This window comes from Maylandia zebra, linkage group LG7 (genome assembly GCF_041146795.1).
Source record: "Maylandia zebra isolate NMK-2024a linkage group LG7, Mzebra_GT3a, whole genome shotgun sequence".
Lineage (NCBI taxonomy): Eukaryota > Metazoa > Chordata > Actinopteri > Cichliformes > Cichlidae > Maylandia > Maylandia zebra.
Window position 1 is genome coordinate 49,900,483 of NC_135173.1, and position 23,452 is coordinate 49,923,934.

At 45.7% G+C, this 23,452-nt stretch overlaps 1 protein-coding gene across 1 annotated transcript; it reads right to left on the reverse strand.

The window, feature by feature from the left end:
- Nucleotides 1–6,583: 6,583 nt before the first annotated feature.
- smad7 (SMAD family member 7) lies at nt 6,584–23,053 on the reverse strand. The gene is made up of 4 exons (XM_004549633.5): nt 21,528–23,053; nt 20,630–20,683; nt 17,336–17,407; nt 6,584–7,498 (listed from the first exon to the last, which is right to left on the reverse strand). The coding sequence occupies exons 1-4, from the start codon at nt 21,991–21,993 to the stop codon at nt 6,960–6,962; spliced, it is 1,131 nt and encodes a 376-aa protein (XP_004549690.1). The 5' UTR covers nt 21,994–23,053; the 3' UTR covers nt 6,584–6,959.
- Nucleotides 23,054–23,452: the final 399 nt, after the last annotated feature.

Sequence of the window (23,452 nt, forward strand, 5' to 3'; positions counted from 1 at the left end):
GCGGTTTTGTCCGGTGGTCTTGATTTCTGCTGCAACATTCAGTTGTTTGGGTGAGAATTTGGGATAAACGATATCAAAGCACAGATCAACAGTTTTGGGCTGCTGGTTGTGGTGTAATGGATCTTTGCACACTTTAGGCCCCGTAATACCAACTGACTATCTTTTAAATGTCACATCCTACCCTGGTATTGTTGCTGACAACCTGTAAGAACAACCACAGTGTACAAATCTTCTTATGGCTATTTACAGCAGGATAATGGAGCATGTCACAAAGCTCAAAATTTGTTTCTTGAATGAAAATAAGTTCAGCTGTGAAGACAAATGAGGATCCAACTTGAGAACTTACGATGTTTAATAGTCTACATTGTGTACATTGTGCTTTTCTCTCAGCTACATTGGTGTGAGGTGAGGTGATTTCTGTGCTGTCCTTTGTCGTAACTGCGTTTTGCCATTTAAAAGACAGAGTTTCAAAACCTTCCCTCAGAAACCTTCAAGAGATCCTGCTTTTGTGTATTCCTGTGCTCTACATGTAGGCATATGTGACTGCACAGTCAAACAGAGGACGCAAGTAAGCACTGGTTTAGAAACTCACAAATTCCAATTACAGCCAGTTTGTCTGTAAGAACCAGATCAATGTTGGCTCAAAATTCATCACACTAAAGTGCTGTGCTCAAAACATTTTTCTAATTACAATCGGGGAGCTGTGTTCCTGCTAATGTCAGCTAATTTTAGTTACAGTAATAGCGAAGTCTTTTAATTTACTGCACTTCAGTGTTCACTGACCACCCAGAAAGATTTCATAGCGAGAGAGCATGCTATTTACATGTAACAGGGCTTCAGTGTGCATGTGTGTTTGCATGCCTTTCAGCCCATCTGTACTTGTGTTTGTTTTTTGTGTTTTCTTTAGTACGTGCAGGTCAGGAAAGACAAGAGGGCGGCCATACTGGGGTTAAAGCAGCATATGAAAGCCAGAACTGACTGTCATCTTCTTTAAACCCCCTATTGAACTCCCAGCATGTAAACATGGCTAAACTGTGCACGCCCCACCACCTCCGTCACCCCCAATCCCAAGCCCTGGGCCCCCCTTGGGGCACAGGCTGTCTTATCTCCCCACCAGGGAAGATAAGACTGGCACTGGGCTTTGTGCTTCTCCCCCACAAGCAGGCACATGTGCACAAATATATGACAGCATATACACACGAGCACAAACACAGGCAGAGGTGAGCAAATAGCATGCGACACACGCCAGGCAAATGCAAGGACAAAGCATGCAGGAACTATTCATCCATAAATACTGCACACCAGCATTTATACGGTGTCACATGACTCATATTCAAGAAATAATTGGCTTAACAATCCAGAGGATGTCTGCATATGATTGAGTGCTAGATTCTGATTTGAAAAATAATCCTTGACACAAAAAGGTCAGGGTATAGTCACACACCTGCAACAGAACAATGCAGCCACCCCTAACCCCACCTATGGAAGCGCCAACCAGGGGCGCATTATTTTCAGCGTGTTGGAAGTGCTCCTTTCAGATTGTCCTCCACGGTGACACAAATGCACCATGTAATTTCAGGGTTTTATTGATTTCTCTTCCTGAGGTCTTCTCCTAATCGCTACACCTTGACCTCAGCAGGAAATGTCATGAGGTCAAGGAAAGATGCAACAAAGAATGTATAAGGGAAAAGATAAATGTGGTGCTCGGTTTACTTTATAATGTAACAGTGGATTTTGTTGACTTGGCTCACATGAAACAGAACGACTGGCGATCCAGTGTAACTGCCAATTAATTAAAGCTTTGTGGCAAAAATGAACAGAATTTATATTAATCCTAAACACTAGCAAAATAGCAATAGTTAAACTGAGGGCACAACTAATGCAAACTGAACCATGATAAACAACGTTGATATAGGTATATATATATATATATATATATATATATATATATATATATATACACACATATATATATATATATATATGTTAGGTAAGGTAATTGCTTCATAATAAACTAATTTTATTACAGCAGCATACAGTTCATAGTTCACTCGTGGGTTTTACAAGCCTGTAGATGAAGGTTTAAAACATATGAAGGGATTGTGGCAAGAAATAGAAACATTACCATGCAAGTGATTATCACCACCTGTCAGTTATGTTGATTTTCTTTAAATGGCAGTTGTGAAATACAGAGCGGTATTATCTCACCTCCTTTTACAAGGAGTATCCATTGCGTGTCCTACACTAAAGGAGGTTATAAAGGAAGCACTTGGTATTTTAATTTGAATTGGCCAGCTGTCATTATGAAGCTACTTCCAGGTCAGTTAGGAACCTTCTTAAGCAATAAACAACTATTGGACCTGCAACCCTGGTGAGTGAGGAGGCAGCTTCAATTAAAAAAAAACAAAAACTAATTTACAAGCTTCAGCTTGCAACAACTATCGCCTTTGTGACAGAGCAGAACTTCAAGCTATAAATCACCCAGATCAATGGGATTCACTCAGCTGTTGAGAAGCAGGTAGACGAAGTAATACATGCACAAGGACAGAAAAAAACTGAAGGACAGGAGGCCCACATATAGCACATGTCACAAATATGGATACTGACTGAATTAGCTGCTAACCCAGTGGTTCAATAGCAATAGAAGAAAGACACTGCCAAAGGTGGCGAGAATCCAGAAGAATAGAGGTACTATTGGTTGAGATAGTGAAGTGACCCTGATAGAAAAATATTATAACTTGCCACCATGGCTGTAACCAAGGTCACCAATGTCTGAACTTTGTTTTTCTAATACAACACTGTATAAATTGTCCCAACACCACTTGTGACGCTCTGGATGGTTTTTACTTTACTCTATGGGAATTGGCCTGCAGTACGTGTGTTTAAGAGATTTGGTTGATGCATGACTATTGGTTTGTTTAGGTATGAGCAGTGAATCAGGGGCACAGCAGGGCCAGAGCCATTCAGTAAGTACCTTTTTTCCTTGTGACATTTTAATTTCATGTGAAAGAATTATTTTGTATTTTTAGATTTCGTTTTATTTCATTTTTTTATACTCACAGTTCACCATCACACAGGTGCTCCTGCAAAATAGGGAATCTCTGCAGGTGCTACACCTTTAAAATATGATGCATTAAGTGAAAAAATTCTGGATTTCACTCATTTCTAGAAATGAGTGAAGAGAAGAAAGACAGAAAGCCTTCTTTCTCTCCTTTTCTTTTCATCCTGCCAGCAAGCCTTAAATGCAAAATTCCCCCAGCAGAGTTTACAAGATGTTCAAAAAGCAGAATAAAGCACCAATAAAGCCATTTGGGGGGGGGGGGGGGACGAGAGACTATGTTTTTTACTCACCTGCGGTGTTACGTTGTTACACAAAATACTGCATTAATTGTTGATTGTTGATACATTATGTTACTTAAGAGTACTCTCTGGAAAAACTAATTTGTTACCCTAGTCATTACATTACTGTTGTTTTATTCAGAAGCTTTGTAAGTTAATTACTTGTTAACAATAAAAACCCACAGTCCATTCAGTCCCACACAGTGACACCAATGCCCATCCTAATGAACACACACACACACACACACACACACACACACACACACACACACAAGTTTCCTTTTAGTGTTTAAATATAAACACAAAGCTAAATTGAAAAACCAGTCCAAAGAAACTTCAGAGTTACTGCCACTGTAATTCTACTGTGCAAACATGTACGGATAGAAATGGAGGCTACGTTACTACAGGCTACCTGTGTTACCTATTGAAGTTCAGTGTCTGGCTCCTGGGCTGGGGTTGGCATACACTCAGGGTTCTTTGCTGTGTGTGCAGGCACTTGCAAAGCACAGACATTGTGCTAGGAGTATTGTTTCTGTCCTAATGCAGTTTGCACTTTAACACTAGGCTCTTGTTCTTTGGTGCAATGGAAATAAAAGCAAAGTCCATATCGACACTCCTCAAAAGTTATAGACCACTCTACCAACTTCCTCCTTCCTGAAATTAGCTCATTGTAGTGGAAGTGCACAGGAAGAAATAGACATGCTTGACTTTTTAAATTTTTATCATTATTATTATTATTTCTATCCACCCATCTGGCAGATATCTGAAGAACTTAAGTAACATAAGAAATGCCATAACTGCAATGGGATTACTGAACTCAGTATAATAATGTGGTACATTTCTGCATTACCAAAATATTTAATGGCAGTAACATGCCATTCCCAACGCTGCTTACCTGATGCTGATAGCCACTTCTTCTTGTGGCTGGAGCTTAAGTGGTCAGTATCCAGGTGATAGTCTTGTCCCATGGTGACTTTGGGGAACTTTGTTTACAGAAGTATCCAGCCATAGCAAACAGTTAGTCTAGCTAAAACATGATATTTGATGTTATTTATACCATTGGAAGTCTAAGGAGCTTAACCCTGGAAATTTGGCTAATGGCAAACTAGTAAGCTAACACAACGGGCGGTTTTTTAAAACGTTTGCTACACCACATTTTGATGTGCTAAAGGTAAATAAATTGGTACAAGGCGTGACCGGCTGTTTCTTAGTTCACTTCGGACTTACTTCAGCTAGCATTAACCACTGACAGTTTCACAGTAGCATAACTGTCATTTGACAGTCAAAAGGTATATTGTATATTAACGCCAAATTTTTATCAATAAATGCTACTCGTTTGCTCAACTGGGATTAGCTGCCATTTACTGCATCATACCACTAGGGGCACCGCTTCACCAATTCCACTAATTTATAATACAACACCTCATTCTCAAAAAGAGCTAGAAAAAAGTCTTTATTATTGTATTTATTTGGCTGAATATTCTTTCCTTAGAAGATGTTGAAGGCAGCGTTTTTGCTGTTTTTTCCTAAAACAGACTCATTTAAACATACTGAGTCAAATACTGTGGAACTAAAGCACTCGTGTTTTTCCTAGAAGCGATTCACACAAACAGCTTACTTTAGCTGTGTACGTGTACATGCTGACGAGAGATTCTGGAGAAAGCTGCAATACTTTTAATGGAATTATTGAATCGGGGTCACCCTGTCTGGAGAAGTCATGGGTCATGGATATAAGGACACACAACCACACACAGCTCCGAGCCGCTTTAGCTGTATTAGCAGGGTTGGGGATTATTGTTTCGAAGGACACACACAACACACACACAGATAGCCATGAGATTTAAGGGTCCCATCATGTGGAAATAGATTTTGATTTAAGTGACTGTCTCTGTGTGAAGGTTTCTTTGTGGGTTTTGAAGGAGATACGAAGATATAAAGTTGTGTAGGTGTTGAGCACAGTCTTTAATAAGAAAGAATATAAATATGCATCCATCCTTGTGTTTCAGCCACAATCACTTGCTGATATATCTTTTTCAATGTGGCTTTATGTTTGTGATTCTTAGTCTTATGGTGTAGTATATCACTAGCAAAAAATTTGCATTTTTCAGTCTTTTTCTTTTTTAAAGGTTCAAATAGACAAGCAAAATGCAGCAATAAGAAACATATAAGCACATAAATTCCCCACTAATTATGCTGGACAAGATCTATTTGAAAGGTCTGATATTTCAGACACTTCTAAAGGGTTTCATCAAATAAGGAGGACATGAAGAAAAACATACAGACATCTTTCTGTCTCCACTGCAAAGTTGCTATCAGTAAATATGATTTTTGTCTCTGGTATTCTCTATGAAATGCCATGTGTTCTTTAGCAGAGTGCAGGATGGGGTGGTTAGAGGGGATTGGATGGCGTGGAAAGTGGGTCTTGTGAATGTAGGTCTTTGAAACAGTGTGTGTGTGGGTAAAGCAGGCTTACAGTAGTAATCCTCTTCACAGACACCCATCTGACTAGCAACAGGACGGGACCCAGACAGACACACACTCATGCCTCACGCATATACGTGTTTGTTAGAAGGAAATCTGTTTTGGTTTGCCCTGTTTTGAGAAATAGGCTGTTAATGTGCCAACATCTCCAAGTGCATGCTCGATACACCCCTCTGATATCTGGAGATGTCTAAGTGAAGTTGTAATCTTCCAGTAAAGTTTTAATTTCCTTAGGTGTGGCACCAAATTCTTCTGCGATTGTTTTAATGCTGCATTCTTTTTGTTTTTATCAGCCCTTTAAATAAAGTTGCGCCTCCAGGAAACCGGACCCTCTGTTGACTTTATTGGTTCCTGAAGTTTGTCATTAGGGCTTCCTGGCTGTGATGTCATCAGTTTCTTAATGACAGAGAGGAAGAGGGACATTCATCCCCCAAATAACGCAGGAAAAACAGACAATTTTAAAAGGCATAATGAGCCCGTTGGAGCACGGACAGTGAGCTATGGCTCTGTCACTGTCTGACTCATTTCGTCTGGGGAGGGAAATGCTTTTAAGATCCGTGGCACAACATCAAAGTCCCTCAGTAATATAAAGTTAAGCCACTGTTGACTTTGGGTGTAATGAAGACCGAATCAAATTAGATGGGTTTTAAAGAATTGACATGTGGATCCATTCAAATAATCTTATTTGAATTATGCACTGAAAGGAAACATGGATGAATGAATGAGACCACCACAACTCCAAAGTAAGACCGGACAAGAAATATTATTTGTATTTGTTTTTTTATTATTATTTTGGCATTTCTTTGTTTTGCATTTATATTAAGCAAAGTGCATCTTATTTTTTTTCTCATCAACACATTGCACAATACATAAATAATGATGCATATAAAACGTCTTCATATTTACAATTAATAATATATTTATATATAACATAAAATACATTTTTTTCGCTTCTTTAATTAAATCCTAGTCATTTATTAAACAAAAGTCCCGTCAGAATTTTAGACTTTCTTCTTCTTTTAAATCCTTTTTTTTTTTCCCGTGGAGAGAAGGGAAAAAAAAACAAAAAACAAGGAACGTGGGTGTAGTCCGTTTGTGAGGGCTGTTGAAGAAGAGGGGGAAGGCTGCTGCTGCTGCTGCTATCGGGTGTTAAAGATGACTTCCAGCCAGCATGGGCAACTACTGATGAACTGTCTGGTGTAGCACTGTCCCCAGCCTTTCACAAAGCTTATCTGCACTGTGAAGCCTGTGCGAGGCTGCTGCGTGAACTCGTGATCGTTGGGCCTCTGCAAGCTGCCGGCCTTGTCATAGTCAAAAGCTTTAATGGAAAATCCAGGGAACACCTTGTGCACCAGTAGCGTGCGCGAGTCCGGGTTATCCAGTGTGGCCGACTTAATGAAGATGGGATAGCAGCTGCGGTTGTAGACCCACACCCCGTCCGGCTCGCGCGTCAGCTGGATACCATAGCCGATCTTGGCCCGCACCATCTGCACCAGCGGGGACTTGTTTTCGGAGCAGAGCTGGCCCAGGCAGAAGCCGTTCCCCTGAGGTAGATCATAGAAGATGTCCAGAGAGGGTTCCTGGACCGAGTAGAGGCGCCCGACACGAGTCTTCTCCTCCCAGTATGCCACCACGCACCAGTGGGCCCGCTCGCCAGACTCCTGCAATGCCAGGGAATCTGAAAGGAGAAAAGAGTCAAGAGAAGGAGAGGGTTAGATTTGAGAAAACACAATGACACTGAAACATTAGGCAATAAAATACTCGAAAGGAGAGGAGAGTAAAGAGACATAAAACCAGAAAAGAACAGTGTTTTATAAACATGCCAGCTAGTAAAAGTAGATCAAGAGGTGAAGAAAAAGTCAACTATGTCGAGGAAAAACACTCCCAAAACGTATTAAAACGTTACTACTTCAGAACAGTTTCTTCCTCATTCCTTGTTTGGGAAATGGGGAATTTGCTTTTGTCAAGAGCCAAAGCTAAACTGTCATCCTCGATTTCTGCCACACAGGAAAACCATGTTGGAATTCCTGGACTTCAGACAAGAAAAGCAACTCTGAGACACTGGCAGGCAAGCGTCCACACGCAGTACAATATTTATCTAGGCATTAAATGCTTATCTTCTGTCTGGCTCGCTGTATTTTTGTTGCGGCGTGGCCAACAATGTGCTGACGTCAACCGACTGTCCGATCGTCTCCCCGTCTCTCTCTCGATGGCAACGAGCTTCCCCCCACTGGAGGAAATGATAGGAAACCGTCTTCGAATTTATGCGTGACGGAGATTAACCTGAGCTAAAACCGTGTTTAGCTGACGAGCAAGGCGGGCTGTTAACTCTCAAAAACCTCCCAGTTGTCTGAATCGTTGACAAGCTAGGCCTCTGCAGTCTAAAGTTTCTCTTGAGCGTAAAAAAAAGTGTAGCGTTGGCCACGCTCCAGTTTCCAAACTCCCCCCCCTCCACCACCCTTTAGAGTGCCTCCTGCGCCATGTCTCGCGCCCCCTCGCCACCCTCCCAACCCTTCATATCTCTATTCCACAGAAATCTGGCTCCCAGCTACTCCCAGAGAGAAGAGTGGGAGCCAGTCAGGCGCAAGGGAAATAGAGGGAGACAGAGAAGAGAGGGCGAGAGGAAAAGAAAGAGGGGGTGGGCAGGGGAGGGAAGGCTTTTCACATATTTTGACTGTTACTTTTGCAACTTTGCTTCCTCTCGTGGTTTTTTTAGGAGCCTCCTGCGCCTTTTGGGGGGGGTCATCGTATAATCGCCTCAACTTCTATCTAATTGTTCAGCCATCTTTTATACTTTCCGTCTTCCTCACACACACACACACACACACACACACACACACACACACACACACACACACACACACACACATTTACAAAATGAGACATGCAAAGGTTGAAAAACTGTTTGCAAAGGGAAACAGATATGAAAAAAATGGACAGAGCCCCTCTCAGTGGCAACCATCCTTCCCATTCAACTCCACAGCCACCCCCCCTCTTTCTTTAATCTGGCAGCGGCTGTGAATGTAACCGGTAATTTGGAAGGTCCCGTCTGAGAAAAACTGCAACATTAATGTGGCAGGATCTGTGCTGGCCCAAGCCGACTTACCCCAGCCTGTCATTAGCCTTCATTAGAGGAGAAAAAAAAAAAAGGGGGGAGACAAAGACAACACCGGGGGAAGAGACAGAAACAGGAGGAGAGAGAAGGGAGCACCAAAAAAAAAAGGAGCATGCCTTCCATAAAACAAGAGCGGCTGAGCTCTTTGAAGTTGGTCTGAGCCGAGCCTCGGGGAGTTTATCGTAAATCCATCCTCGTGGGGTGCTGGGGGAAACTAAGTACCTAGCTCTCTACCTCAGGCCAAACTGGAGGAAACGAAAGGTTCATCTTTGAGATAAGAGACAGAAAGTGTCATCTGTATCTCAGGCCGGTGTCACACAGTCTTGCACGTACAGGGGCTGATGGGCAAAGAGGACCGAGTGGACTGGACTTTCTTAACAGCTGACAGCGGGCCTGCTGGCAGAGCTCACCTGTGGGGCCCTTGTGTGTTTGTTATTGCTGAGAGAGACAGGGCCTGGCGTCAGAGGTCATTAGAGCGGCTGCCTGTCTGAGCCTGTCATTGCAGCCTGAAAACACCCTGCTATTCAGGACTACATTAACTGCTTTTCACCCCCACCCTCTCCTTCCCCCATCTCCCTAGTCATCCTCCCCTCTCAGAAGCTCGCTCAGACTGCAGGTAAGCGAGAACCGCAGAGGAGAAAAGAGATGAAAGGATAAAACGTACGCAAGGCAGACAAACGGAAAGGGAACTTATAATAGACAGGCCAGGTAGCAAAGCAGCACGGAAAGTAGGATTCAAATCCTTTTATAGCTTAAAGCTGCACCACTGTATTTTTAAAAGAACACTACAAGTGCCGTCGTGCTGGACAGTTAAGTTAAGGCCTGATCCAAGCTCTAATAAACAGTGCATGCCACTCATAATCCAGCTCAAATGGCCCTCGCAGGTAAACAAACACCAACTTTCACTGTTCACCAAAGCAGCAGAGCCGAAACCAGCCAAGATCCTTAGGGTGCCGCCTCAGGAAGAGTATGTTCGCAGGTTGTCCTGACAGCAGATGAGCTTACACCTCATACTGATGAACATTAAATGAACAGACACATACACATATATTAATAGAGGTGAAAGACACACTCTTTATCTGTGGGCCCCCATATCGATGCGCTTTGAGCGTGAGGTGAGACTCAATTTAAACTGATTTCAATTTTTAACACATTTTTTGCGAGGTGTCTGCCAGTCTGCCTCCTCGCGTTACCGTCTGACACTATTTCAGGTGCGTCTGGTGTAGGTGCGTGCGAAGCTGTGCTGTCAGAGCGCCTGTCCTAGCGTGTTTCCATCAGATACGGTCTCTGAAATGCTCCGAAGGCTGTCTTATTCTCTCGTCTGTGCATCCGTCTGCCCGTCCAAGTCTTAGCCCCGGCCTACCCCCACCTGCTCGTCTGCACCCTGTCCTTTCAGGCTACTCCATCACTGGAGATAAGCTGGCTAGCTAGCAACCCTCAGGCCATCTGTCACCCCAGCCCTTTATGTTCTGCCCCTGTCTGCTGCTCTGTCCCATGGGGTCCACATGTAACCCCCCACCCCTCTATCCCCAAATAGAAAAACAGTTTTCATGCTAGTTTACTAAGAAGAATGCCAAAATGATGCTGCAGGATGTATGGGCTAACGTGACTACTGGTTATGAGCAAATCAGCATATTTCTAGCTGTATTTTTTTTCTTCATTTTTGGTATTTAATGCACCATCAGCTTGGAGATAAGTCCGCTGCAGCATATGAGGAAATTATAAATACATGTTGTTAAATAAACATCCCATGCAGAGCAGCATTTTTAGCACATAATAGCAGATTTGGCAAATGGTCAGGGTGTTAGCTCCCCTGTGGCTTTTAATGGTCCCCAGGCTTAAAGAGCGGACGCCACGCTAGCTGAGACATTTGGACTGAGTTTGAAGGGAGGAGGGGTGGAGTGGGGGTGGCAGACTAGGTGCTTCTCTTACACAGTCTGCAAAGGTTAATCATTACCTCTGTCTGACTCCACACACACACACACACACACACACACACACACACACACACACACACACGCACGCACGCACACACACACACACACACACACACACACCAAGTTGTTTCTATTCATAGAAGTCAGCACTGTCACAGAATTACACATTAACGCCATCATGGACACACACACAAAAAACCCTCCAACCTTCTGTTCTGAACTATACTTTCAACATCTGCAAATAGTGAGGAGGCTCCTGAGAACCGTCTCGCATCGATCCCTGAGAGCTATGTGTGTGTGTGTGTGTTTGTGCTTGTCTCAACTCAGACGTGTAATGACCCTGTCGTCATCACACACACACAGAGTGCAGCTGAAAACAGGAATGAGGAAGACATAAAGGATACAACACCACTGGGGTGGGGGAAAGGGCCCTTCACGGTGCCTTATTTTCCAAGTCAACACCCTCTCTCAAGCAGGGGGAAAGTCTATCCCAGAGGTCAAGGGTCAACCTTGAGGCATTCCTTTTGCTCTCTCTGCCATGACGTATATGCTCAACCCTGTGTGTTTGTGTGTGTGTGCGCCTGAAAGCCTGGCATTTCTCACTCTGTATTCACAAAGAAATGTAGTCTCATTGATTTTAGTGTAATCAACAGCAAACTTTCCGCCTTCTCACAACTACTACTGGCTGATCAGCTCACTTTTTTCACCGCAAGAATGAAATGAAACAGCTTTTATTTGTCACTAGCAGGTTGCCCTGCAGCGAGATGGAACCCCCCCCCCGACAGAAATGTCAGCTGTTCTGCGTGTTACCGTTGTCTCACATTAGCACAGACCACAGATTATAGACAGTATACAGTCTGGCTGGTGTTTCTCAAGTGCTGAAAGACAACGACCAAGTCTACACTTGTTTGTGATTGATTACTTGTTGTGCAGCAGAGCATGCAGCCATTAACAAAAAAAAAGCCATTAACTTGGGCTAAATTATGTTATTTATCAACTCAATTGCACTGTTTCTTCAAAGAATACAAACTCAAGCTAAAAACAAAGAACGCGAAAGAAGATGAGAAAATGAAAATCCGGCAAGTCACCTGCATTACCCACAATGCATCTTGACAGTTCTTGGTAAGTCCACACTGATGCTACGTCAAGTGATATAAGCCATTTATAGAAGTGGCATGGGGGTGGGGTGCAAATGTGCAAAAATGACTAATACGGCCATCTTCACCGTGCATCAAGCAGTGAAACTACTTTTACTGCTTTAAGTGTCCCATTGTGTCTGTCGAATGCCACCATTTGCAAATTGAGAGGGAAGAAGAAGAAATGATGCACCAAAAGGCAGAGTAGGAGAAAAAGAAAGAAAGAAAAGAAGACAACTGAAAGGCGGTGGGTTTAGTAGCAGACAGAGGAAGTGGTGCTTCAGAGTGGCAGGTTGGGTACGATGCAAAGTCTTACTCCCCGCCCCCTAGCTCAGGAAACATAAATAAGCCCCGATGGCAGGAAAACCACCAAGGGGAGTGGCACGGTTTCGCTATCACCAGATCTGACTCCTTGCAGAAACACAGATAGAGAGAATGAGTTGCAGACACGCCATCTCTAACATGAACCATCCAGCCACAACGGAGGGGGGAGAGAGATAAGGAGAAGAAATGTTGCATGTCCCCCCCCCCCCAAATGTCTCCATCTATGGTATAATTTTCTCTTGAGTGGACGTTCCTGCCGTAATTACACGATCCGCATGTCTTGAAGTCGCTCAGGCGTGGTGTTCTCCGCGGCTTGTGACAAAACACAGGGCCGTTTCGTAATGAAACGGGGCGGCCGGCGGCTTCCATCTGGATCCACATTATCACTAAATTGCAGCACAATACTTTTTTCCACTCAAGGACACCCTTGTTTCCGTGTTACACCTCCTCCCTGCTCCTGCTGAGTTATTATTCCAACACTTCATCAAGCTGACCCCAACACACACACACAGCCACTCCCTGCAGCCCAGATTTCCCAGGGTGACAGGACAAATAAACACCAGCTAGTTGGCTACAAGGTGCCAGGCAGACTGCAGTGATGTCATTGGCTCACTTTTTGCAAACGCACAGGTCGAGAGATTACCCGCAGGATCTGTATCTCAGGAGCCATTTATACACACAGACACAGACAGATGGACAGACAATAACCTGCATTGTTGTGGCACAGAAAAACCAAAAAACACACCGTGGGAACTAAACAGCTAGCAGAGCCAGTTGCATGTGATCAGAGGTTTTTGTTGCATTCTTACTCTGTTATTAATCGTCATACACCTCTACGCGTCTGCGAGCGAGCATGCATGTGCGTGCGCTTTTGTGTGTGTGGGTGAGGGTGGTTGTGCCAGTGCTCAGGATAGAGATGTGGCTACCGACGGGGTTTGGGCCTGTCACCAAGATGAAGAGAGGCAGAGCGAGAGGGAGAGACAAATACACACCCCTCCACTCTGAGTACACAAAAGACAAACCGACTACATGAATGAGCAGGCGGGAGGGTGGAGACGGCAGTACTTTGTGTCACACTAGAAATTTCACACACACACACACACACACACACACACGCAGGTTTACAGGCATGTGTCTCCACTTATTTCCATTCCTGTTTTTATCCAGTTAAAGACGGCTTCTATCCCTTCCTTCCTCTTTCCACTTCGCACGCTCTGCCTCTCTCTTTCTTTCCCTCGCCTCCCTCCTTCATTCATATCTTCATACATTGAGGTAATGTCAAAATCCACTTCCACAGAGTGACTGCAAACCAAAACAATGTTCATCTTGTTCTGGGCTTCCCTCCAGCTTTGGCTCATGGCCAAATCTGCATGGGCCTCTTTTCAATCAACGGGCTCAGCAAAGGTAGGTAAATGTTTTCAACTGCAAGCGATGCTGCGAGAGGACAGGGAGCGTGTGAAGCTTCGCAAAAACTAGACACGCTTTCCTCTTCTTCCCCTTCTCTTTCCACCCCCCACCCCGCACCTCTCTATCCTCTGCTGTCTGTGTGCGCTGTTTTTTCGATTTGTGCAGCATAATGACACAGGGTGGGGAACAGAGGACAGCCAAAACCAAAATTAAGTCCCTTGCCAAGAGGCGGTTTGGCTGCCGCGCAAGGAGAGGAAGTGGGGAGTAATGAGAGATCCTGGCCCGGCACGGGGCGGCCCAGCTCTGCTCGGCTCAACTCGTTGGCTAACGCACAGCCTCCAAAATTACAGAGAAGAGAGCGAGGAGCCGGCCACCTCTCTCTCTGCCTCTCTCCCTCTCCACCCAAAGCCGCCATCTTCTTTCCCTCTCCATTCCTTCCTCTTACTGTTCAGGCAAAGGAGAAATTTAAAAGAAGAAGAAGATCTAACCAAAAAGGAATGAAGGTACAACCAAAACAGAAACCCTGTTACGGTCAGAAAAGTGCGAATTCGCTCTACCGTAATGGGTGCCGCACGCGTTTCTCTCATGGTTTAAGGAAAACAAATTTTCAGTTACTCTCTCTCTCTCGCTCCCTCCTTCGGTGCACTCCACTGTTTGTTTTCTGTCAAGATGAGGCCTCAGCTGCCTCCCTGTCCGCTCGCCTTTTCCTCAAAGACATGAGGTCATATCCTGCGCAGCCCTTTCCTCTCCCTGCTAACCCAAACAAGGCAGGAATGCTGAGGGAGACTGAGGGTGCTCTGTTTCTGAGCTGAGCTCCTAATTGCTGGAGGTTCTTTTGCAAAAAAAAAAAAAAAGTAAGATGCCGTCTTAGGTATTTAATACTTCATACCAAACATACAGGCCTTATCTCGCCCTCGGTTTGCACCAAAAATGGGCCGTTTCTCTGGGACCTTCAGCATGACAGCAGAACTAGTTTGATTTAATGAGCCAAGGTGCCAGGACTAAATTTAATCTCTGATGAAGGTTAAACCTCCAGCCGATTCACTGGATGACTAATTGACTGACTACAGGGCTGGCCGACTGTCTGTCGAGTGAGGTGACTGGTTGGTGGTATAAGAATACAACTGGACCTAAATTTAACCTGCACTGGGAGGAAGCGCCTGTGTGACAGTCGGCCATGCGCCAGGGCTCACACCAAGTCATTCTATCTGCCCGCCTGTGTGTATGTGTGAAAAACTGTATGTGTGTGCGTGTGTGCATGCGTACATGTCACCACAGCAAGACAGGATCCTGTTACACATAGGCACTCCGGGTCAGTCCCCAATGGCACCAACAGGCATGCCACCGACACACAAACAACACTATACATCCCAGAGAGTGGGAACATCAACAGTGGTGGCCGGTAACTTGACTTTAAAGAAGGCTTTAACAATAAAGTGCAGAAAGCCGACAGTTAATGTCTGATCCAGACTTCCATATCTTCAAATTCACAAGTCACGAATCCAAAAACTCACAACCAACAACATATTGCAAGCCACTTTAAACTTAACAAAATGAATGATTGGCAATGTGAATGCTACCTGATCTGCTCATAAACTCAACTGAATGCACTATATGGCTTTTAACGAGTTACTTAACACCCTACAGATTCATAACTCAGAGTCCAGCACCCTCTTAACCCTGGCCTGCTCTCCATTTCAAAATCTCTCTTTTTGATCTCTGTCTTCTGTTCTTGGTTCAATCCAAACCCCTGATCCAAGCCCTCACTCCCAGCTCAAACAGAGATCAGCACCCCAACACCCAGCTCCAGGCCTCCAGCCATCGACCCCTCCTCCTCTCCTTTTCCCTCCTCTCTACTCTGTTTCAAGCTGATGACGTGAGCCAGCGAGAGGAGCTTTGGAGCTGGTAGCCTGGCAGGCAGCCTAGTTTGCATTTGCGCTTGTCGCTGTCACAGCTCACTTAACTCCTTCCTGCCTGGATGGCTTTTCCTGCAGAGAAAGAGCCTCCTCTTTCCCGACTCTGATGTCCTTTGGTCAAGCTTGTGCTCTCGCCTCAGGTGCAGTTGCGCATTAGATCTACAGCTTGAGCCTTCTCCTACAGACAACGAACACTTAATTACTGCATTATAACGCCAAAGCAGAGAAGAAGTGGCACAGCTCTTGCTCACTCCCAAGTCTTTCCCACTCTCCTTCCCTGAGAGCCGCCCTCCTCTCCCTCTCTGTAAATATGTCTGGAGAAGAACATAAAAAGGGCAGAGTGAGTGAATTAGAAGGTCAGCAGCGGGCCTCTGGGAGAGCCATGTTTCTTTTGTCAGAGCCCCAGAGGGAGGGAGCAAAGAGGGAAGCAGGGAATGAAGGAAGGGAGGGAGTGAGAGGACGAATGGATTAGCCATTTTTTTTCTTGGCTTGCCAGGGAAATCATGAGGGCAGAGCACTGGAGCCACCCCGCCTGGCCTTTTCTACCTCTAATGCTTTTTACTGAGGAGACACATTCACTGAAACGCTGCCATGTCACCCTCGCCAGGAAAGAAAACAGGGGTAGGAGGAGGGGTGGCATGTATACTTCACTGAGGGAGGGGAAAAAGAAAGGGAGGGGAGTACGAGGAGGCCTGTTAAGACTCCACTTATTGGGTTTCACCGCTTGAACTGGGCCTAAAATGTGTCTTTAGTTAATGCACACTGGGCCTACTTTAGTGTCCATCTGATGGTCTGGCAGAGGAGGCGGAGGAGAGTAGAGACTGATTTTTAGGTTCTCTGTTCCTCTAACACACACACAGGCAGACAAGCAGGCTAACCCCACCACTAAACAAAGGAGGGGGCTGGAACGGGCAGCGAACACCAACTGACATAAAACAGGCTTTAAAGGCCCGGTAATGAGAACCATCTGAGGCCAAGGAAAGCAGAGAAAAGCACAGAGCAATCTCAAGGCAAGCGGCGAACAAACTCTTTCTCTCTCGCGAACACCCATCTTAGTCTGGAGCCTGCGGATGGGGGGCAACGGGCAGGGAAGGCGGCGCTGCCAGAGGGAGATTATGCGGGAAATGCCGAAGAAGCTCGAAATACATCCTGCCAGGGAGGTTGAAGAAAGAAAGACGCCTGTGTCTCACTCTTATCCCCACAGAGCCCGGAGGAGGATCTAACAAATACGTCCCCTGTACGCGCAAACACACCCAAACAAACACTCATGTCTGTCGAAGCCAGCTTTTTTTGCTCACATTTTTCCTCCCTCAATACCACACACACAGAACATATTCTTCTCCAAACAACGCTTGAGCGTGTTTGTCTTCCATTACAACACAACACGGAAAGGGGATGAGAGGGAACGGGGAAGGAAAAGGAGAAGAGTGGAGCGTTGTTCAAAGAGCCAGGAGGGAGGAATTTATGTGGATGTGGGAGAAATACGCCGCCCTCCTTCAACGGCTTTTTTTATTACAGAGGGGAAGCAGGGGCCCCCACAATCACCGCCTCCATCATCGCAAGTATGGAGGGAATACGTGTGGTTGTTGGGAAGAATCAATAGAAGAGGAAAAGGAAGACATAAGTGGAATGGATTGGGAGAAAAAGAGCAGAAAAATGGGTAATAGTAGGAATATTTACCTGAAAGCCCCACAGGGGCCGAGTAAGTCGTTCCTCCAGTTTCACTGGATGAAGGTCCAGAGTCTGGAGAATCTAATGGAGAAAGAAGAGTTTGAATCAGTGTGTGTGCATTTACATGGCAGTGAGAGGAGACAGCACAGCAGCAGCTGCGAGGCCGTCAATCACTCTGGTGAAATCAATGCCTAATGAAGATGCTGACGACGAAGCTCGCACCCTCACACATACGCACAGGAGACTTACAGCGGAGCGCTTCTCACACCCCTGATAATCCCCCATAATCCACTGCTTCAGGAGGAACGTTAGCCCGGCTTCCCCTGCACAGACGAGCTGCTGATCCGAAAAGAGGTGTATTCTTTCTGCTAACGACTGAGCGGAGGGTTCAATCTGGGCACGATAAACCCCGCTCAATAACCCAACATTACACGACCGCTCTGGGTCTGAGTAGACCGGGCTTGTGTAAAAGATCTGAATGTCAAACCGACATCGGAGTCTTCACGCCGAAAAGCAAACAGAGCTGTCAAAGATGCAAAAACAAGCCTCGAAATCATTTAGTGGGCTCAAAAAAGGCTCAAAAAAAGTTGCTTATTCTAAATGTTCTTCATGGTGAACCAGCAGATGCGCGCAATAGAGAGAAAACTAGACCCGCTCTCTCCTTCGCTTTGCATTTGAATGCTAAACTCCCACTAAGACTTGTAATGTAGACTAGTTTCAACACGACACCTGAATGGAGCTTCAACAAAACCACAGCATGTGCTGGGCGAGGGCTAGGACCAATGCAGACTGCTGCTGGTAGCTTGGGATTTATTAATGATATATTCCTTTTGCGTCAACAATGCTCACCACCACAGTATGGAGCGGTGGTCAGCGCCACTCTCACTGAAGTGTAAGGTCAGTGAAGTTTTCCCAACTCCAAAGCACCCGCTCTGACTGCTCAACAAGGCGCCAAAAGGCGTTATATTTATTTGCACCTACAGAAGTAATCCACGTATGGCAAGGAGTGCTATTGTGTTTCTGCTGAAAGCAGCTAACAGAGAGCCAACCAGAGCGGTTTCACTGCTCCCTTCCCACCCCGGCCCGTCCAAACGCAGCCCATGCTGCTGCGGTCACGGTAACGAGATGCACGGGCATAACCCGAGCCTGCCTCGCTTTCACCGGCTACCAATGGCCTTGCCCTGGTCTCCCGGGCAACAGTTCACAGCTGACCACAGGGCTGAGGTGGGGGGGCATCAGAGAGAAGGAACTAAACAGTGTGTGATTTATATTCCCGAGAGCTGAAACAAGGTAGCGTTTTATGTCTGGCCTACTTTCATATTGACCGCCACTGCTGGAGTGGGCAGGCACCATGACACGCATACCCCCCCCCCCCCCCAACCCACCCACCCACTTCCTGCTTGCTGGAATCATAAAACCATCATCATAAAATTCATGGCCCTTCCGCTCCGTGCAAATTATTTAGCAACGTCCAATCGCCCTCCATGCAGATTTCTCTGAATGTCATGAGGATTTACCACATCCTCAGATAAACCAAACACACAGAGAATTCTACAGAAAACTGTAATAACGTCCAGATACATGAACCAGCTGATGACTGACAGTTCCCTGAGGCGGTAGGGAAAAACCCCTGGCTTTTTTTTGTTTTTACTTTTTTGCATGATAAGCTTATTTGTCCCGTGTGCATACAAGTGTGTGTGTGCACTCTCCACCACGCTGCAGTGTTTTATTAATACTTCTTTCACCTACTCTGCCAATAAGGAGACGCGCAGACAGACACGGGTCGTCTCCAAGTAACCACAACCGCAGCTACGCGGGCTTAACGCAACCGAACGAGGAAAGAGAGCAGCAGGTACGCTCCGCAGAGGCGTGAAACTGACACATCTGCTTGCACGCACACACTTTCTGTGGGTTTTTCTTTTCTGTTTTTTTTTTTTTTTTTGGGGGGGGGGGGATTTAATTCCCATTCAGGCTGGTATGAGTTGTATAATCATTTCCTTTGTGTGTATCCAGCCTTCTTTTCCTATTTACATTCTTGTTTCCTTTCATCAGGGTAAAGTCTCCAACTGAACTCGTACGGAGACGCCACTGCAACTCCACAGGGCAGACTTCACATCAGCTGAGTGTTAAGCACTGAGGACTGAGCTGCGGCTTTTTTGTTTTGTTTTGTTTTTTTCTTTCCAACACTTTAGATCAACCCTACTTATATTTAACTTTTTGAAAAACGCTCTTTAAGGACAACATCACTGCTAAAGAGGTGATGACAAAGACGGAGGGAAGGAGGAGGGGGGCTTTGAAGAACCGCAGCTGCAGCTGCAATGACTTCCTATTGTTTCCACTCACTCAAAGCCACTTTCTCCTCTTCTCCTGACTAACTGGCTGGCTGGTCGCCTAACTGGTCATTGTTTAACTCCTGCACTTGTAGACAGCAAGATGATGAGCAAACGAGCAAAAAAACAACACAAAACACAGAGGACGGGATGGGAAATTATGTAGATCTCACACTATTCTAGCTACAGTGTGAAGTTTAACACACTGAAAACTGACTTTGCCTTGTTTGACATAACTTGATGCCACTTTCCTGAACAGAGGAAGAGAATGACAGCAGAAGCCATGTGTGGAGCGAAGTGCACAATTAACACGGTTGCAACAGTTACGCTTTAGATGTGGAAGAAATTACAACAAAGCCTCTCTTCTGTTCTGCAAGACATCAAACCGGGAAATGGGGACAGTGACACCCCCAGCTATACACACACAGACACACACTAGAGACACACAAGCCCTCACCCTCATTCTGTTGATTAATTCAGCTGATAAAGACTGGCTGGCTCCAGAGACGCCGCTGTCTGTCTGTTTCTCCCTGCGCTGCGATTCACAAGAGATAGACGAGCACACAAACAACCCCCCCCTTTAGCCGCACACACACACACACACACACACACACACACACACACACACACACACACACACACACACACACACACAGGAACACACAGGCTGCCCCCGGTGATGTGCCAGTCAGTCAGTCTATAGCTGGTGTCTCAACTTTGTACTGCCTTGCCCTGGCTGTCAGCCATGCTGGAAATGGCTAGCCAGTCAGCCAGACGTGCCACTCCACTGCTATCATAAATCACAACATAACATGGAGCCATTTCCTACACACACACATGCACTGGAGAGGCACATACAACACAAACATTCATAAATGCAACATAGCCTTTTAGATGGAAATGTTATGCAAAAACAAATGCGCTTCTGGCAATAACATGAATGCATATATTTATGCATGAATAGCAAGCTCACCTGGTGGTTTAAGATAGTCCATGGGATAGCGGGAATATGGTGGAGGAGGAGACTCTGTATGGAGAAAAAAAATGAGTACATGAGGAGAAAAAAAAGGGAAAACAAGGGAGAGATCGAAACTTTATGATAAGATTTGTCATTTTTCAGGGGGGAAAGATTTGTGTCTGTCAGCTCCGCCTGGAGAGGCAGGCTGAGAGGCCGGCTGGGCGGCTATTGCCTTTCATTGGCAGGCAGATAAACAGGGGGGGGCCGCCTGGCGCCAGAAGGGCCACTATCAGCGTCTAGGACAAACTGAGATACGGGCCTCTTTTGGCCCGGGACGCCAAGCAAACGCGCGCACTCAATCGAGCGAGCGCGTGCACGCCCATACACACAGAGACCCTGGAAAAACTTCACCGTGGAAAGACTGGAAGACTGTAAAGCCCTGTGCACTTCGGAAATGCCATCTATGAAAGGTTTAAATAGCAGAAAGGCTTTGTTGTTGTTTGGAAAGCGCATATTTGAAGTGCCAAAAATAAAATAAAGCATGTTCTTTATGTTTGGATACGTTAGGATACATGTTACCGTTTTTACAACACGGCCAATCAATCAATTATTATTTTAGTCAAATGACATGCCAAACTCGGATTTAATGGCGCCACACTTCCGAAAAGATGGGAAGGTGTTGGGGGGGGGGTCTCAGCACGCTAGTTTGACCTTATGGAAACTCAACACAACTGTGCCAACAGAGGTGATGTCATTTGAATTAGGCTAATTAGCTCTTTAGGTAATTCTGACATGATGTCACAGCATCTGAACTTGAACTTGCTCTGAAATAAGGCCAGAGAATTCAAAATACTTGCTGCCAATAAACAGATAAATAAACAAACGTGTCTATTTTCATAAAAATCCAACTCACCGAGTTCACAGAGCCTGCTCATGTGGTGGGGATTGCAGCAAACAAGCTCTGGGTTGATTTTCCCGTAGGATTCACAGCAAGACAGCCTCTTCAACTCCGAGGAATGCCTGAGGTCCGGCCACCTGAACACTTTGTAGAGCAGCATGGGGAGAGAGTAAGACTGTTGACCCACTTTGGCGTCCACTTTGCTGGACAGGAGCAAGCAGGGGCTGCGGGCACCCCCTTTGGACTCCACTGCCTGCAAAAGCACCTCCAATTGTTTCTCTTTGATCTTTTTCAGTATCGAGTGGGTCAACGCCTTCAATTCAGCCTCCGACCCTGCGTTGGACTTGGCCACCTTTGTCGTTTTGCCCATGCAGCAGCCCCCGGAGCCATGCGTCCCTCTATCCGTTTCCCCGTCGCCCTCCACGGGCGCACGGCTCCTCCAGAGTCGCCGGACGAGCCCCGATCGTTTGGTCCTAAACATGCGGGACGAAAAGAGGGTTTCCCGGCTAAAAAACGAGCATTGTGTCCGCAAATCATGAAGATTCCGGGATCCGAGTCCAGGCGGTGATAAGCAGCCTGAGAAAAGACGGTGGAAAAACTGTGGTCTGGACAAGCAGAGGAAATCTGTAGCATACGCCAGTCTCTTTCGCCGTCTTCTGCAAACCAGATCACCAAAAAAAGCAGACAGGGTTCACGGGACAGTTAACTTTTCCTCCGGGGATAAGTCACCATCACCTTCGGGAATTTAAGACTTGTGTCTGATGACGAAAACCTAGCAGAATGTGATCGTTAAAGCGAATGGGGGAGCAACCCTGCTGCGCAGAGCCTAAATGTGTTACAATTTTCACTTGGTGATGTGCAACTCAGAGCAGTGAGCTGACCCCTTAAAAATTCTCCAGGCAGCTTTTTCAGCAAATAAACACTGCCTTAGAAAAAAAGAACGAAAAAAGCTTTCTGCCAGTTCGCAGTAGCTTTAATGGAAATTACAGAACGTGGGGCCTAATTAAGCCTAAAATGTTATGGCAATTATCCCATGAAAACCGAAGCTCGCTGCCGTGTGTCTTCAAGAGCATTAATCCACAAAAATCCGTGATCCAAACTGCACAGAGTGCGGTTCTCCACCGGGCATGCGGAGGCTTTATTTATTTATTTGTTTGTTTATCCGCTATCGTCCAAATATGCCAATCGTCTGCAGAGGATGTGGTCTGCCCGGGTTGAGATGAGCCAGGGAGCAAAAATCCAGGTCTGAATCTCTCACCCAAGTTGAGTTGCGTTTCTAAAGCCCGGAGAGAGAGAGAACACTCGTCCAGCAGCCGAGCGTTTCGACCTGTTTCAACACACAGGCGAACCTTTTTCTTTTTTTCTGAGCGTTAAAATAATCCCAAGCTCGTATCTCACGCGAAGTTTCCGTGGAAGAGAGAGCGAGCCGCCGACTGCGATCTCGAGGGGGAGTATGAGGCTGTCTGTAAATGAGGCGGATGGTTTGGGTGCCCTTGCTCCGTCTCCAGTCTCCAGTGCGCATTGACGCGCCCGGTCACGTGTGTGTCTAGACACCCTGTCGCTTAAAAGAAATGTGATTGTGTGTTGCGCAAACAACAGATCAAGCAGAGCCTGCGGCGCACTCACACACACACACACACACACACACACAAAACCTTTGAAAGGAGGAAAGTTTGGGGGCAAAAAGTTGCCAGAAGGGTAAAGTTGAGAAACTGTGACATGATATAAAGTCTTACAAGAAATTTCTCTCGTCACTGTTTAATGCTGAATAATTGACAGAGCGATAGTGACGTAAATTTGGCCCCTTAGTGTCATATAAACGTTTTTTTTTTAAGTTTACTTGATGATTGTAAACTCAAATGTCCTTTTCGAGCTCCAACCACGTCTAATAGCTCTGTTATCTCAGCTTTACTAACACTGGCTTCATATTAAAGCAGCTC